The sequence below is a fragment of the Nicotiana tomentosiformis genome, chromosome 12 (genome assembly GCF_000390325.3).
Source record: "Nicotiana tomentosiformis chromosome 12, ASM39032v3, whole genome shotgun sequence".
In the NCBI taxonomy this organism is placed as follows: Eukaryota; Viridiplantae; Streptophyta; class Magnoliopsida; order Solanales; family Solanaceae; genus Nicotiana; species Nicotiana tomentosiformis.
The window spans coordinates 36,655,662-36,674,777 of record NC_090823.1 but is presented as its reverse complement, the minus strand read 5'-3'; the positions used below and the strand labels follow the sequence as shown (position 1 = coordinate 36,674,777).

The 19,116-nt window shown below is 34.0% G+C and overlaps 1 protein-coding gene across 1 annotated transcript; it reads left to right on the top strand.

Annotated features, from left to right (window-relative positions):
* The first annotated feature begins 867 nt into the window (after window positions 1-867).
* LOC104093723 (2-isopropylmalate synthase A-like) lies at window positions 868-18,772 on the top strand. The gene is made up of 13 exons (XM_070192324.1): window positions 868-1,350; window positions 1,608-1,869; window positions 1,983-2,196; window positions 2,270-2,350; window positions 3,450-3,542; window positions 3,636-3,722; window positions 4,111-4,211; window positions 14,138-14,171; window positions 14,255-14,329; window positions 16,312-16,395; window positions 16,987-17,121; window positions 17,898-18,043; window positions 18,463-18,772. The coding sequence occupies exons 1-13, from the start codon at window positions 981-983 to the stop codon at window positions 18,587-18,589; spliced, it is 1,809 nt and encodes a 602-aa protein (XP_070048425.1). The 5' UTR covers window positions 868-980; the 3' UTR covers window positions 18,590-18,772.
* The last annotated feature ends 344 nt before the right edge of the window (window positions 18,773-19,116 follow it).

Genomic DNA, 19,116 nt, shown 5'->3' with positions numbered 1-19,116 from the left:
CTTTTACTTGGCACGTTTTGACTTTTTACGCCCCTTAAGAAATAATAAATGAAGTGCATAATTTACCATGATACCCATATTAATTGATGCATATTTTATTGGATTTGAAAAATGATTTGAAATGAGTAATAAATATCGTGGGTATAACAAAAAAAAAAAATTATCTTCTCTTGATATGCGTAAAGTGACAAGCAAAAATGAAAATCTATTTTTAGTATACATGCCAAATAAAAGTGAACGGTAAAAATGAACGGAGGGAGTATATATTATTACTACTAAAACGGGAAACTGGGCATGCTAAGTTTTTCATTGCTATTTCAAGTTCCGATTAATAGCCATAATATAATGTTTTCTAGAAACAAAGAACAACGCCAAGATAAATTTTCCCAAAAAGTAGCACAAATGTAACAAATTCTTACCTCAAATTTTAATCTAAACACATAAATTTTCTTTATAATTGTTTCTTAAAAACTTAAACTAAATTCAAATGCCAACAAGTTTAAATGAGCAAGGAAGTATTTTCAGTTTCTATTTCTTGAATTTAATAAGAATGGAAATATTTTCCGTTTGTTTACTGGGTTCCGTCTAGTCTAGCTTAAGACGAAAATTGTCTTGTTTTAAGTTTTACAAACCGTAAGGGGTGGTAATTCAATTTTCAATTGTAGTATGAGCAATTAATTCCAACACAAAATCTCACGTGAAATAATATACTCTAGTGTTTGTTTGGCCGTACGAAAAAGAAAGTCTACATAATTAATGCAGCGTTCCATAGTTGATATTAATATAATACCCGTATTAAATTATATAAAACTTTATGTGTTATTCTTTTGATAAAACAGCAACCAGACACACCAGGGGCTACTTTGGTCATTTTTTCTCCAATAAAAACCCTTGTTTCACCAGCTTTGTAGGTGTTCGAATTCACCAAAGCGAACATTCCATTAACTCCGATCCACTCTCTTTTCTTAGGGAAAAGAATAATGGCTTCTCTCTCTGTAAATTCTATAATTTCCCTGAGCACTTCCCTTTCATTACATTCTAAAAACCCACTTATTCACAGTGTCTTCAGTTTCACGCCTTCAACCACAAGGCATTCAGCTATATGCTGCTCAAATATTCGTCGGCGGCCGGAGTATAAACATGGAAAATTCTCTGACCCTGATTATGTTGGTATTTTTGACACCAGTCTTCGCGATGGCGAACAGGCCGCTGGTGCTACCATGACTAGTAAAGAAAAACTGGACATTGCACGTCAGTTGGCTAAGCTTGGTGTTGATGTTATTGAGGCCGGTTTTCCTTTTGCCTCTGAAGCTGAGTTCGAGCTTGTAAAGTTGATAGCACAGGAAATTGGTAACCTTTAATGTTTAACCGTTCACATTTCTAATATTTACTTATTTGTAACATGTCGTCACGTGTTAGTTTCATTCTTTTTATGAACCAAACATGCATGCAAAGATATTTTTAGATATTTGGACGGTGAGTGAGATTTGAAACTAGGACCGCTTGCCTGATACAATATTAAAATATGTAACCATTTTATGTACAAGTTTAAACTGTTGATAGTAGCATATTTTTTACTTTTATTTAAGTATACTATATTCCAACAGGTAATAACGTAGACAAAGAAGGATACGTGCCGATGATATGTGCCTTAGCTAGGTCTAGTAAGAAGGATATTGAAAGAGCTTGGGATGCTTTAAAGTATGCAAAGAAACCAATGCTTCATATGTTTATTGCGACGAGTGATATACATATGAAGTACAAGTTAAAGATGAGTAGAGAAGAAATTGTGGAGACAGCTAGGAGTACGGTGGCTTATGCAAAAACCCTATTTGAGGATGTTCGGTTTAGCGCTGAAGATGCTGCAAGGTTCGCAATTTTTTACACTTTAATTTCCTCGGATCAGTATAGTCTGGATGAAATATTTGGATAGTTGTAGTTTCTCGAAAGATTGATTTATGTTTCTTGTTTATTCGTGTCAGATCTGATAGGGAGTTCCTTTATCATATTATTGGAGAAGTTATCAAAGCTGGTGCAACAGTGATTGGCCTCCCTGATACAGTTGGATGCAATTTGCCCAGTGAATATGCACAACTGATTTCTGATATAAAAGCCAATACCCCAGGAATACAAGATGTAAACATTTCAACACACTGTCACAACGATCTTGGGCTTGCTACTGCCAACTCCTTAGCTGTATGTGTTCCATTTCTTCTGTGACTAATACTACTAATTAAGTTGTAATATTGAAGTGTGTGTTCAATTTTAGGGAATTTGCGCAGGCGCAAGACTAGTAGATGTTACCATCAATGGAATTGGTGAAAGAGCTGGAAATGCTTCTCTGGAGGAGGTGCGTGAGGGCTTAATTTTTTTACCAAAAAAAAAAGTCTCCGTAATGTTCTTTTCCCATTATTACACATTTTTCCTCGAGAAATCTTCAGAATTTCATTGACATAACTTAGTAAGAAAATATTTCAAGAACGAATTAGGTCAAAAGTGTAATCCAGGGCGGGCTCTAACATATGGGGTAAGGCAAGTGCCTTAGGCCCCCAATTTTGGGGGTCCCATTTTCTAGGAATATTATATATATATATATATATATATATATATATATATATATATATTTGTACTTTTTAGAAAAATAGTTTTCAATTTGATTTGATTTGACAATTTTACTTTTTACTCTTCCCAGGTAAATTCTAACGTTACAATTTCATTTCACTCCACATATATGATATTCCATATATGAGACATACCTTCTTCCTTCCTCTTATTCATGCTCATCTTCTTTCTACAATTCTACTAGATTTCTTTCTTTCTCCTACAAGCCAACAACTAGATATTTTGGAATCAAAGTCTTCAAACTTCTTGAATCTGTCATTGGGTAATATCATTCTAACTTTCTAGTATTATTTTTATTTATTATTTTATTAATTTTACTCCATACATATTGTTTAATTGTTTTTAGAATATAAATATGTCAACAAGAAAATATGAATCTGGTTATTCAAAAATCCAAAAGAAAAGAAAAGTTGAAAGTTTAATAAAATCTCAAAAGGGAGCTCTTGACAAATTTTTGACAAACAATGAATAAACTAAATAGCAAAATGTAAGAGAATGTTCTGTAGATGAACAAGTCACTAACTTTTACCATGTTAAGTATGATAACAAAATTGATTGCAGAATGTTAAGAGTAAATAATAATAATTAAAAAAAATTAAGGCCTCACTTTTTACCATATTATGTCGAGCCGCCCCGGTGTAATCGTAAAAAGTAAAAGAGAGAATCTAAACTCTTTAGCAATTTTGGTACTTATTTGTTCTGGTCTTTTCTTTTTTTAATATAAACGGCCTTGAGATTATAGGAGGTTTGATATAGACCGCTACCATGTAAATTCTTATTTATTTGCTTTTTGTTTAGCTTTTAACCTTTTCCCTGTACTGAAATAGATTGTAATGGCCTTAAAATATCGTGGAGAGCAAGTACTAGGTGGTATCTATACTGGGATTAATACAAAGCATATATTCATGACGAGCAAAATGGTACTCTCGTCTTAATCTTCTAGTTAGAGATATTTTACCTTTTGAAATCTGCTTCTTTTGTGCTTTTATGTTGACACAATTGTTGCTATGTAGGTAGAAGAGTACAGTGGGCTTAAGCTGCAGCCACATAAGGCCATTGTTGGAGCTAATGCATTTTCTCATGAGAGTGGCATCCATCAGGTTTTGCGTTATTTTTCTCTAAAAGTTTTGCTTCTACATACACTAGATTTGTTGAAAGATTACTGAATTGGCGACCTTCTACACTAGGTTAAATTGCTTCGATAGAATACACATTTCATACCACTACCGGTTGAAATAAAATAAACCCTTTCTCTAAAATGGGTAAAATGAAGAATTCAAAGTTGAATTATTTCTAATTATAGAAATATACCATTCTTTTTGGAACAGACTAATAAGAAAATTGTGTCATCTAAATAACACAGGGAGTATTTGGATTCAGCCCATTGCCCCTTCCTCTTTCATTATCACCTTAATCGGGATTCTCTACTTCCATAGTATCATTCAGTTTTCATTCTTCCTTTTTAATTTTTTTTTTAATGTGGTTTAGGATGGAGTGTTAAAGAACAGAGATACATATGAGTTTGTATCTCATGAAGATGTTGGGTATCGTCGTGCTAATGAAAACGGTATTAGTCTGGGAAAGCTCAGGTATGATTTGATTTTCAGAGTGATCGATTTGTTATGTTGATGGTTTGATAGAGATTATTGTTTCAAATTCTTTGTCTTTTCCCCATATTTTTGGATGAGTCAAAATAATTCGACTAATATATAGTCCTACCAATTTGGTATCAACATATGTACGAATTGAATATAGTCATCAATCAAATATGTCCAACTATCCATACTGTAAGGTATACACCCTTTACATTAAAAAGTACAAGTGAACAAAGTTCACACTATTAGAAATTCGCTAAAAATCGACTAAAAAAACCGACCAAAGTTGGTCGGTTATGGCCAATTACCGACCAAAACGCAACCATTAGGGTGTTGACGGTATTTTGATAGTCGGTAGCTTAAAACGACCATCTGACAAGTTTAAGTACTTACCGACCAACTTTAATCGGAAACATGTTTTATTAATTTAATTTTTACCGACCAAAGTTGATCGGTTTAACTAAATTATGTTTTTTTATTAATTATTAAAATTTAAAAAAACCGACCAACTTTGGTCGGTAATTGAAAATATATATTTTTCTAAAATAATTAAAATTAAATATTACCGACCAACTATGGTCGGTAACCTCAACAGTGCAGGAAAAATTCCGACCAAAGTTGGTCGGTAATGTTGAATTCTGGGAATTCAATGTTCATTAACCGACCAACTTTGGTCGGTATTTTGGAATATTTTTTTTTTATTAAAAACCGACCAACTTTGGTCGGTTTTTCTGGGTTTAATTTTGGCATAAAATGCCTGTTTTGGCAGCTACACCACCTGCCAATACTTTAAAACTACTTTAAAACAACAACAACAACAACAACAACAACAACAACAACAACAACAACAACCACCAAAACATTCAATAAATACTTTAAAACTAACAAATTAAAGTTCAATTGAACATAAAAATCCAAAACCAAGTTAAAACTAATTACAACTAGTTTAAAACTGATTCTATTTGTCTAGTTCAAAGTATATAAAAATCAAGGGGTATTTTCTACAACATCATCATCACCGTCTGATGAACTTTCATTTACAAGACGGTATAGAGAACGGTCTTGTGGAGGACGGGAAGAAAGATCACGGGGAAGACGGGAGGAACGATCACGAGCAGGACGGGAGGAACGATCACTTGGAGGTCGACCCTCTGGAGATGACTCACGAGATCGAGGCAACGGAAAAGCTCCACTAGATAGGAGAGTTCTGATCTGAGCTTGCATGCCAAGGAATTGAGCATCTCTAAGCCTTTCTCTTTCCTTGGCCGCTTCTAGCTCATATGTGAGCTTTGTCACTGTCTCCCACATAGCGGAGAGTCTCTCCCTATTAAGTTGCTTACCTTGCGAGGAAGTCCCTATTCCTCTCATTCCACACTTATAGCGATGGAAGTTTTTAGTAGGAAGCCCGTATACCTTCCCCCAATTTGGACCACCAACAGACTCCAACCATATTCTTTCAGCATCCTCGTCTAAAGGTTTGGTTGGCTCACCCGATTCACCAGCTGGATGACTACGGATGAATTCCTCCACATTACTTTGGTAGCGACCCTATATTATTTTAAATTAAATCAGTATTTCAAAATTTTTATAAAAGTAAATTATAATACTTAAAGAAAATTGAAAGCTTACATATGCAGTCGAGGTCCGGTCCTCGACCCACTTATCTTGATCCCCCTCTTTCTTCTTCTTCACAATATGCGTCTCCTTGAATAGATCATCATGACTCATTGGACGCCCATACTTCTTTTCCTGAAAACAAATTAATTTAGTTAATAAACAAAATAGATATACTTAGAAAAGTAAAATAATTTAAGCAATTACGTACCAATCTTCTTTTTATTGTCCCTAGGCTGATCACACCTCTAGTGTGCAAGGAGCCTCCCTTCTCGGATGCGCGAGCTTTCTTTCCTTTTTCGCTCCTCTCTAAGAACTTTGCGGTAAGCCATTGCCTTTGCAAATCATTCCACAAATTCTCAAGTAACCAGCCAGGCCTCTTGTTCTTCTTTCTAGCATCCGAGAAAGCATCCGCCAATCTCTTACGAGCTTTGTGATGAAAATTTGCAGCCACTTCCGCGCTATAGCGGTCTTTCCATACACACTTGCTCTGTATTTCAAAATTTAAATATTAGATGGAAATATCATAAATATAAATTATTAAACTGTTTAAAAAAATATTTATACCTTAAATTGATTGAAAATTTGCTCTTTCAGTGAGAATGGACAATCAGTCCAAGTCGTATAAGGGCCATCATAAAGCTTTCTGATGGCATTAGTGATTATCTTCGTAGTCTTATTACCCGGCCTGAACCTACAATTTAACAATAAAAATACATTAATATCTTAGTAAAAATGTTACAAATCAATAGACGGAAAAATAATGAATAACACTTACCCATCACCCTTAGGGACTATGATGATCCTGCCATATCGATCATAATGCACTACCTCGTCATCACTATCCGAAGCATGTGTATCAGAGGCATGTGAAGACGGTGTAGGCGGGTCAGAGCTACTGCCTCGCAGGCGAAGGCCTGCAATAGATGGAGTCGATAATGAAGATGGTTGTGATCCCTGTGACTACAACATAGCTGGATGTGACCAAAGTGGATGTGATAATGTTGGCTGTGACCCGAGTGGCTGTGACATGGATGGATGCGATCCATGTGGCTGTGATATGTAGGGATGTGATCCATGTGGATGTGATGTAGATGGCTGCGATGCAGATGGCTGTGAGGCAGCTGGACTGTATGTCGAACGTATAGTCCTATGGCCCTGTGATGGAAGACCTGGTGTCTGAACGAAGGTGTATGACTCGTGATGCTGTGGCAACTCAGTATAGCCGTGTGGTGGAGGATAAGAAATAGGCATCTCTGAAAAGGGTGGACAAGAGGGACTATTATTTTCTACCCTCCTCTTTCCCTTCCTACCCTTTTCTCGACCCTGAGAACTAGTAGGGTCATTATTACCTTGACCTTTGCCTGCCATCTGTATGATATAATGCACATTTAGATTGAAACATATAAGAAACTAGCTATAAAACAAGAGTGCTTTAAAAAATCAACTTTTTAATCCTCATCGACGTATTGTTCCTCGTCCGAGAATTCTTCGTCCTCACTTGTTTGAGCTTCATCAGTTGATTCTTCGTCCTCATTTTCTTTAATTGTTACTTCATTTATATCAACTTCTTCCAATATGCATACAGGATGTTCCAAATTATTTTCTAACTGATCATCCACTATTTGGTGAACATTAGAAATATCATTTTGATATGCAACATTTAACACATTCTCAACTTCCACCCTACCTACATGCTTAGTTTTTATTACAACCCACCAATCGGACTTATTCCGCCGCAATGGATAAGGAGCATAATACACTTGCCTAACGTTATGTGCAATTATGAAAGGATCATAGCGATCATACTCCCTCGTATGATTAACCTCAATTATGTTGTATTGGTGGTGTACTCTTGTACCTCTTGTTGGATTTGGGTCAAACCACTTGCATATAAAGAGTATCAATTTCTTATATGGCCAACCTGTATATTCTAGTTATAATATTTCTTTGACCACACCATAATAATCAATATCTCCAACTTGGTTGCCATCACCACCTTGAACCCACACCCCGCTGTTGTTGCTATTTTTATTTTTAGAGCAATCCTTTGTATGAAACTTATAACCATTCACTACGTACTTAGACATTGTTGTGACCTGAAGCCCAGGTCCCCAAGATATATCTTTCAAAAATTGATTTACACCATTATTTGGATTATTTACCTACATAGTGTTAAAAATATTCATAAGTTAGCACAACTTATAAATCAATTTTTATACATTCACTACATATATATATATATATATATATATATATATATATATATATATTTATACATTCACTACGTGTATATATATATATATATACTTACAAACTGTTTGAACCACGTATCAAATCTCGTATATACAACATCATGGCCAAATTGACCCACGAAGTGACTGTGACACATCAAATATTTTTAGTAGTTGCATCAATATGTAGTCACAGTAAATTTTACATTTTGATAACTAATAAATCAATACTTACTTGAGAAATGGTACAACTTCGAAACAATTTAGCAACACATGAAGTGTAGCTGACTTGTACTCCATATCACTCAAACTTCTCTTTCTAACATCCTTAGAACATCGGCCTGGTTGATTGAATATGGATATTGGTGGATATAATGGATCATTCACACATTCGACCATGTGCCTATTGGGCCTATTCCTAGAACATGGCACGTTATACTCAAAATAATAAGAACAAAAATGTGCAGTTTCCTTTGCAAGATAGGCTTCGCATATAGATCCTTCAATCCTATTCCCCTGCTTAACAAATTGTTTGCATTTGCCAATTGTCCTACATAATGTCATGTTAGCCAAGAACATTCAAATAAAATAGAATATTACATCAAACTTATAATATTACCTCTCAAAGGGATACATTCATCTGCATTGAACATGCCCTCCAAGTCGTGCCTCGTGTACAAGGTGTATTGGAAGGTGTTCCATTACATCAAAGAAACCACATGGGAATATTTTTTCCATCTTACTAGAAATTACACGAATGTTCTGGTCCATCCGAAGTAGGTTTTCTTCCCTTAATGTGGTAGAACACAAGTCTTTGAAAAACAAATTAATCTCTATGATGGGTTTCCAGATTCTTTCAGGCAAACCACAAAATGCAATAGGTACTAAGGTCTCCATGAAAACATGGCAGTCATGACTTTTCAAATGGCTCAACTTCCCTACCTCCATATCTATTTTTTTCCAAGATTCGACGCATAACCCTCAGGCATCTTCAATTTCGTAACCCAATCACAAATTTGTCGTCTTTCCTCCAAAGTGAATGTGTAACTTGCTTTGGACTTGAACACCTTACCATTGTTTGCTGTCTGCAAGTATAATTCAGGCCGCCTGCAATATTCTTGTAAGTCCATTCTAGCCTTCGGGTTATCTTTTGTCTTACCTTTAACATCCATCACTATGTTGAACAAATTGTCAAAATAATTCTTCTCAATATGCATGACATCAAGGTTGTGTCGGAGAAGATTATCCTTCCAATAAGGCAACTCCCAAAATATACTCTGTTTCGTCCAATTATGATTAACACCATATCCGGGGAATCTATAAGGTGGAGCCTCAGTAACTTTACTGAAGTTCTGGACCCTCTCCCAAATTTCCTCACCTGAAAGTATCGGAGGTGGAGAATCATATTCCACTTTATTCTTTTTGAATGCATTTTTCATCCTTCTAAACTCATGATCATCAGGCAAGAATTGACGGTGACAATCAAACCATGATTGCTTTCGGCCATGTTTCAAAGTGAACGCTTTACTATTTTTCATACAGTAAGGATAAGCTAGCTTCCCAGCAGTCATCCACCCAGACAACATTCCATACGCAGGAAAATCATTAATAGTCCACATTAAAGTAGCACGCAAATTGAAATTCTGCTTGGTTGATATTTCATATGTTTCAACACCATCATACCACAATTGTTTTAGCTCATCAATCAAAGGTTACAAATATAAATAAATCAAACCTTTTGGATTACGTGGACTGGGGATAATATAATTTCAGAATATATATGGACTAGTCATATACAACTAAGGTGGTAGATTATAAGGTATAAGAAAGACAGGCTAACATGAATATGGTGTCGCAGATATAGAAAAAGGCGTGAAGCCATCCGCACACAGACCTAACCGAATGTTCCTTGGTTCACTAGCAAAATCTGGATATGTCCTATCAAAGTGTTTCCAAGTTTCTCCATCTGAAAGATGACACATAACACCGGGTGGTCTTCTATTTTCAAAGTGCCATCTCATATGAGGAGCAGAACTCATCGACGCATATAACCTTTTTAACCTAGGTATAAGAGGTAAATAATGCATCGCCTTGACAATGGCCATATTCCCACTGGAAAGCCTCTTGAAACGAGGATTTTCGCAAAATTTATAACTGTCTAAAGTTGCATCATCTTTATAATATAACATGCAACCATCTTCACAACAATCAATTCTCATTGACGAAAGTCCTAACTTAGAAACCAATCTCTTTGCCTCATAGGAATCACCAGGTAAGTTGATATTAGGGTCAACTAGTTCACTCATAAGGTCAATGAAAGAGTCCATAGCTGCTTGAGAAATATTCCAATCAGATTTGATACTTAGTAATCTAACTGTAACAGACAGCTCAGAGTGCAGACTTCCTTCACGTAGTAGACGACTAGCTTCCTCTAACTATTCATAAAAATATTTTGCGTCTTCATTAGGAGTTTGTTCAATATTTTCATTGGGCTCACCCCCGAAGTGCATCCCAAAAGCATCCGCAACCATATCCTGAATTCTAGAATCAAGATTTGTATTCTCCACCGACCTACTACTTTCACCAACAACCATGTTACGAAATATCCCACGGCTACCATCGATCTCTCCATGATTAGTCCACACAAAGTAATTCTCTATAAACCCCTTCCTATAAAGATGAAGCTTAATTTCCTCCGATTTTTTAAACTTCATACAATCGCACCTGATACAAGGTCACCAAATTACTCCTTCACTTTGGTATGGTGGAAGTGACATTGCATGTCTAATAAAGTCATCAACCCCTTCTACAAAATCCTCCCGCAATCCCCGCCGATTAGGATAATTCTTATTGTACATCCAAGTACATGTTCCATCTATACAAATAAAAAAAGAACAAATTAATTTATTCTACAATTATAAATTAATTATATCTTTTTTAGTTAATTCAAGATAATTATTGCTTCCTAATTATACCAATTTATATCCTAAAAGTTCAATTCACACCCAAAAGGTCCAATTCATATCTTAAAAGTTTAATTCATATCCTAAAAGTTTAATTCACAAGAACAAATCCTAAAAACTAAAATTTCAATTCATATCCTACGAGTTTAACCATAAACGAACTAAACTAAAGAAATTCAACCCATACCCTAAAAGTTCGATTCACAAGAACAAATTAATTTATTCTACAATTATAAATTAATTATATTTTTTTAGTTAATTCAAGATAATTATTTTTTTCTAATTACACCAATTTATATCCTAAAAGTTCAATTCATATCCAAAAGGTCCAATTCATATCTTAAAAGTTCAATTCATATCCTAAAAGTTCAATTCACAAGAACAAATCCTAAAAACTAAAATTTCAATTCATATCCTACGAGTTTAAACATAAACTAACTAAACTAAAAAATTTCAACCCATACCCTAAAAGTTCGATTCACAAGAACAAATCATAAACCTTAGATTCTAACTAAACTATTCAAGAAAATACAAAGTTAATAATTCAATTCTAACTAGACTATTCAAGACAATACAAACTCAAAATTGAAATACTCATCAATTAAAACTAATTCATAACTAATTGACTAACTAACAAAACTAATTAATAAAACTAATTAAAACAAGACCTAAACCCTAATCCTCAATAAAATACAATGTTCAAATAATTGAAACACTAATTAATTGAAACTAATTCATAACTAATTAACAAAACCTAGAAATAATAAATAAATGGGTTGTAATTCAAACCTAAAATTTTTAGGAGATGGAGAAGGAGAGGGGCGGCAGTGGCAGTGGCAGTGGCAGCGGCGACGGCGATGGCGACGGCGCGGCGACGGTGACGGCTGGGCGGTGGCGACGCGGGGTGGGGAATGGGATTTATGTGAGGGAAATATAGAAGGAGAGGGGAAGGTTTTGAGCGAGGAAAATAGAGAAGGAGAGGGGAAGATAAGAGAGAAATGGGAGTTTCCCCGTTTTTCAATTCTGATTTCAGAATTACCGACCAAAGTTGGTCAGTAATTTTGGTCGGTACATTAAGTGTTGACCGTTTGACCAAAAACCGACCAACTTTGGTCGGTTTTTTTTTTTTAAATTAAATTCTTTTTTTTTGGTGTGTTTTTTTCTTAAAATATTATAAACTATAAAAAATATATTATAAACTATAAGCATTTATTTTATTTAACAATACAATTATTATAAATAATTATAAACTATAAGTATAATATTTATAAATAATTATATTAACTATTTAATTTTAATAAATTATAATAACATCTATCTAAGTAAATTTTCTAAGTTATAATTAAGTATGTGAGTAATTTCTCACATACACACATACACTATATTGTAATTGATGCTAATTACTTCTTTTTTCATTCGTTCATCACTAATAATGCATGACATAGATTAATCGATATATAGGTCGAGACGTTTTGATGAATCATCGATTAATATTCATCGATACATCTAAGTAAGTTATAAGTCGATGAATCAATTTACAAATAGATATATTTGATGATAAAGTATATATACTAATTAGTATCTTCCCAAGTCTATCCCTAAAAGAACCCGACCCTATGGTCCTAGCGCTTCGTGTTCTTATATATATACGGCTATACCTATATATATATATACACACACACACACACACAAAAAAAAATACACTTCACTGTAATACTTTAACTATATATATATATATATATATAGCTTGTTATAGTATATGTTAGTGTGTATATATATAGCTTGTTAAAGTTTGACCATGTTTGACCTATTAATTTAACTCGTTTACTTAATACTAATAACTTCTTTCGTTTATTTAATTTGTGATCCATATATATGTCAAAGATGTTTAGTATTAATTCTTCTATTTTTCATTCATTCATCACTAATAGTGCATGACATAGATTAATCGATATAGGTCGAGTCGTTTTATTTTTACTATTAGTCGATATAGGTCAAACGTTTTGTTTTTAATATTCATCGATGCATCTAAGTAAGTTATAAGTCGATGAATCAATTTACAAATAGATATATTTGATGATAAATTATATATACTAATTAGGATCTTCACAAGTCTATCCCTAAAAGAACCTGACCCCGTGGTCCTAGCGCTTCGTGTTCTTATATATATAAGGCTATACCTCTATATATATATACACACACACACACACTTCACTGTAATACTTTAACTATATATATAGCTTGTTATAGTATATATTAGTGTGTATATATATAGCTTGTTATAGTATATATTAGTGTGTATATATATAGCTTGTTATGTATATAACAAGCTATATATATATATATATATATATATATATATATATATATATAAAACACGCTTCGTTGTACTACTTTAACTACATATATAGCATATTATATATAATATATGTTAGTGTATTCATTATTTGTATTACAAAAGTGTTAACGAATTACATTTATATTATTTAGATAGTAAATATAAAAGTAATTCGAAAGTTTGACCAATGTTGACGTAATAACCGACCAACTTTGGTCGGTTATTTTACAGAAAATATCAATTACCGACCAAAGTTGATCGGTAAATACTTCCCCTGCATTAACCGACCAACGTTGGTCGATAATTTTAAATATAAATTCTTAAATATTATAAAATATTTTAAATAATAAAATAATTATTAAAATTTTAAAAATTGGGTCCAGATTACCGACCAACGTTGGTCGGTAATCCAAAATTTTCTTGTCTGACCAGCTAGGTCAATTCGTTGACCAATTTTGCCGACCAACGTTGGTCGGTATTTAGTTCAAAAAAAATGTAAAATTTTTTGTTTCCAGTTTTCGTCCAAGCTGGACGGTTTTTGGTCGCTTTTTTTTTTACCGACCAACGTTGGTCGAAAATATTTGGTCAGTTTTTATCATATTTTTAGTAGTGTCAAACACTTTAAAACTCGTATTATCCCTTAGAATTTCAGTACCTCCATTGTATTGAATCAACCCCAACCCTCCATTTTTCTCATTTACATTAGGCGCATTGATGTACCTCTTTCCTTTTAAGGAATATATTTTGTAACATGGTGAATATTTTGTGCAGTGGCCGCCATGCATTGAAAGCCAAAATGGCTGAGGTAAGATACATAATCTATAGTACGATATACTACAAATATTATAGTATATGGACTTGGATCAAATCATTTTATTTTTGTTACAGCTTGGATATGACTTTGATGGAAAAGAACTTGATGACCTCTTTCGTCGATTCAAGTCACTAGCTGAGAGGAAAAAGGTGATTAAGTTGCTGATCTTTCATAGTACAACGGTCAAACTTGTGATCGCACCTTTTCGTTCCTAGTGTTTGTTCATATTTTTTGAGTTAATTTCAAGTATGATCACTAATTTCTACTATAATAATAAAATTTAATTTTATTTATTCACATTAAAATGACTGAACTAACAATTAAAAATATTTGAAAAACATATGAAAAATTACGGCCAAAGAAAAATTTCTTTGACTCTCAGACATCCAAGCATCACCACATAGTAATAAATGAAAAAATTATTTTTTATCACATTAAAGTAACTGAATTTTACTTACTATTCATAATAAAAGAAAACCACTAAACTTTACGCACTATAGTGGGAAAACCTATCCATATTCAAGGTGACTTTAAGTACTGGTCTAATAGGTAGATTTTTGTGATTTTACTGTTATAGTGGATAAAATTAAGTAACTTTTTTTGATAAATTAGCAGAATAGCCTGACTGACATCTCACTAATTCGGCTTTGACATCTCGGTCCCCTTACTCCACAGTTTCAACCAAACACTTGAACTTGTATAAAATATTAGTTTTAAACACCTCTGATACTGTGTGTTGTCCACTCGCGCTGATATAAATGACACATCAGAGTCACCTCAGATACATTTAATGCCACGTCATTATCTATTTTTACAAAAAATATTTTTTTAATAAAAATATCAAACTCATCCCTTTTTCTCCAAAAAAGAAAACAAACCTTAGTCCTCTCTCCACCGTTCCATATCTGCCTCTTCCACCCATCACCGCCACTACCAAACACTGCACCCTTCCTCTTCCATGAGAAAACACTCAATCAAACCTACTTTATCTTTTTTTTTTTTTGTCCTAAATTTCTCCATTACTACAATCTATTCAACCACCCATGGTAGTTCTGTTGCCACCATCGCCAGCAACCACTCCAAAACCACCACTATATCTCCTCTTCTCTTCATATTCATGTCACCCTTTCAAAACCTAGACATTGAACGAGTTTAAGAAAATTTATCCTTCAATTTTCTTTCTAGCCAAACACCCAAAGCAAAACCCAAAAATTGAAAAAGAAAGAGAAGAAATTTTTACTCAATATTTGGTACCTCAAAATTCTTATTAACCCCTCTAGCTACGGCAAAATTTATAAAACTAACAAAATCAAGCTTCGACGTCTTCAACAACCGATGACGACCCAATTTTTGGCTTAAACACTATTTTCAAGCTTCAATGTCTCTTAATTCTCCGACGTCTTTATTGTCTTCTTCAGTTATTTTGAGAAAAAACAAAAATTAAACAACTTTGTTCCTTGACCAGCTGCTCTGCTAAGCTCTATTAGTTTGATCTTGTTATGCTACACCTTTTTGTTTTTTATCATAGTCCAGTTGATTGCTAAGATTGTAAGAGAAATAATGTAATGTTATTTGAAAAAACTCTACTTGAGAAACAAAAATTTAATATTAGAGGGTGTGGAGCGTGCCAATTTCAATGGCGTTTTTAAGGGATTTGGGGGTAAGAAGAAGCGGATGGGATAGAGGGGCGAGATAATGGCTAGCATTGTTTTTAATTTTTTTAATTTTTTATTTTTCTCTTATATTATTTTCTAATCAAATTTTGTATAGTTACTCGCTTTTAGGAGTGTGCAATCACTTATTTTGTTTGACTCAACAAAACAAAGGCCGTATAAGCTTGGTCAATGGTCATATGGGTTTAAAACTAATGTCTTATACAAGTTCAAGTACATGATTGAAACTATGTGGAGTAGGGGGACCGTAATAGCAAAGCCGAATAAGTCGAGGTGTCTCTTAGTCTAAAGTAGCCTTATTTTATAGTGAGTAAAGTTATGTCATTATATTTATATATGAAATTAACCCTATAGGTTTTCCAGTTCTTTGGTGAAGCTTACCTAATTAAAATTTTACCTGTGTCGGTATAATGAATATGTATGTCCGCCTATTTATCTTCCCTACATCTATTTTTCAGAAAATTACAGATGATGACTTGAGAGCACTTGTATCAGATGACGTTTTCCAGCCTCAAGTTTCCTGGCAACTTGGAGATGTACAGGTACATGTAAATACTATTTCATGTGTTTTTGCCTGAGTTGCTCTGACACGGCAGTTTAGGTGACACGCCCGTGTCGGCAAGACACTAGTATGAGTGTGGATATGAGATCCGTACCGGATCTGGTCAAATAATTTTGGGTACTTTGACCGCAGCGTACGGAAAAATTAGAGATGAGATACAATTTGATTCCCGAAATCAGAACCAAAGCTAGGGTGAATTTGAACAAAATAGCAGACATTATCTAGGAAATCAATCCTTTACTTATCTACAACTCGAGAATAAAAAATAAATTCACACATTACAAGTTATACGTAAGTATTCCACAAAATTTCTCGTAATTTAGATATATTTTTATATTTTTATTTAATTGAATTATTTTTAGCCGGATCCCCGCACCCGTATCCGTACTAGGATCAGTATCCCAAAATCTTAGAATTTACATCTCGAAGGATCCGACCTCTAGATCCGCACCTGTATCGGATACCCGCACCCGTATCTGAGCAACTTAGGTTTTTGCTAGTCTCACTTAGTTGTGGATTGAAAAGGAATTAATGTTCACCTAAATCTAATGATTTGCTGTTTATTGTACAGATTACTTGTGGAAATGTTGGCCGCTCTACAGCAAATGTTAAGCTTATTGACAGCGATGGTCAAGAGCACACTGCCTTTTCTGTTGGAACAGGACCTGTTGATGCAGCTTACAAGGCAGTTGACCTCATTGTAAAGGTTTATAATGAAACTGAAAACTCTCATAATGTTTGTATCTTGTCACACTAGTAGGATAGGTAATTTAAGTTTTATATACGCTGAAGGTATAAAAATATTTACTCAATCAGAGCGCTTACAAGACAATTGCAGGTAACTCTATGAGTAGCTTAGACTAAAAGATAAACGTAGTAATTTCAATGTAAATAGTTTAGGAGACATGCGAATCTTTCCTTGACAAAGAAACTAAAAAATTTGCGAAGCACGCACCTCAATCACCCCGCCTGTGTGAATTGAACGAACTTAAAAGTACAACCAGCTTAAACTGATTTTTTACCTATTTTTTAGTGTTCGGACGGATCTGCAGCAACCATGATTTGATTCACCGGTCGACAAATATCCTCACCGTGCATTCGAACTCCCTTTCTCCACATCCTAAAAATCCTCTTCTAAGATGTCTTTGTTTGCAAACTCTAGCCGTCATATCTTGGTGGAAAACATGTCTCTTCTAATATGTGTATTTATATGTTATAAATAGTATTTAGGAGAATGGCAAGTTAACAGACTAATTAACACCTATTATGAATGGATCCAACCGAATAGAAATATTCCAACATTTAGCTAAGTAAGCTGCCAAGTCAAATAAGACTGATAGAGTAAAAACTCTTTCATATAGCAATGAATATAACCTAAATCCTTTAGTTACTGCTAGCAATTTTGTAGGTATAATTGCTTTGTTTGGTAAAAACATCTATGTAACTTTTGTTTTATAAGTAATGTTCTTTGTCATTATGCAGGTACCTGTAACACTCGTTGAATATTCGGTTAATGCAATCACAAAACGTATAAATTCCACAGCTTCAACCAGAGTGTTAGTTCGTGGGAATGATGACTATGCATCGTTTAATACTTCAAACGGGCAAACTGTTAATCGTACAGTTAGGTATGAAATATACATGAAGTACTGTTTCCCTTTAATTTATCCTTATTTCCCTTAATAATATTCTTTCATGCATAATGTGGGAACATGAAGATGACAGAGAAGAATTAAAACGATTTTTTCCTAAAGGAGAAAATAATATGTGATAGGAATGAAATGTTGTCAGTTTTATATAGTTCTCAAATTTTATGGTACTACGGGTATCTAGAGCCAACCTGAGAATAGAAAGTATCATATAAGAAATATACACAGCAGTTAGATAGAGTACATTTTTAATTATTTAATTATATTTATGCATGCCTCAACACGTTTACTCACCTCTTAGCCTAATTTTTGTTACATGGGATCGTTCTACATTTTGAGTAGCTGAGAGATTTGAACTTAGGACCTTTATTTTCTCTAACACTATGTTATATTGCCAGTGGAACAGGAGCGCATATGGACATTGTCGTTTCAAGTGTCCAAGCCTATGTTGAGGCGTTGAACAAAATATTCAGTTACAAAAAAATAGGTCTCGTGAACAAATTTGAAGGCAGTGCGCAATCGTAAAAGTGATGGTGTGTGCTCCAGAAACAAAAGCTTAAATGCTGCTTAGTGCTCGATGATCATAAATTTATGCTCTATTCATGCATGCATTACTGAAGTTAATTAAGAAGTAATCTTAATTGTATAAGATGTAAACATGTTTCTATTCATGCATTACTATGAAATTAATTACAATTTCTGAGCCAATTTTTTTATTTGGTTCTTAAAATTTATACAAATCTCTTTATTTGTATTTGACTAACAGATTTTCGGGAATTAGGGCAAGTAGTCCAATAGAATCACATTAAGCTTGGAGAGTAAAATCAAAATCTGCACTCCTGAACAAACCTTGACTCAAAGTACCTTTAACATATTTTAAAACATGAAAAGGAGCAGCCATATGAGAAGCAGCCATATGAGAAGCAGCCATGTGCGGTCCTCACATTGCTTGAGCCTGCAGGTATTCTATAGCTGTACAATTTGATCTGCAGCTGCACTTCAGCTTCTACGATCGCACAATTCATGTGCAGTCCGCACTTCTGGCAAGGCTT

Coding starts and splice junctions, on each gene's coding strand:
- LOC104093723 (XM_070192324.1), top strand. CDS start 981: ATGGCTTCTCTCTCTGTAAATTCTATAATTTCCCTGAGCACTTCCCTT. Junction 2,197..2,269: donor CTACTGCCAACTCCTTAGCT/GTATGTGTTCCA, acceptor GTTCAATTTTAG/GGAATTTGCGCAGGCGCAAG. Junction 3,543..3,635: donor TATTCATGACGAGCAAAATG/GTACTCTCGTCT, acceptor GTTGCTATGTAG/GTAGAAGAGTACAGTGGGCT.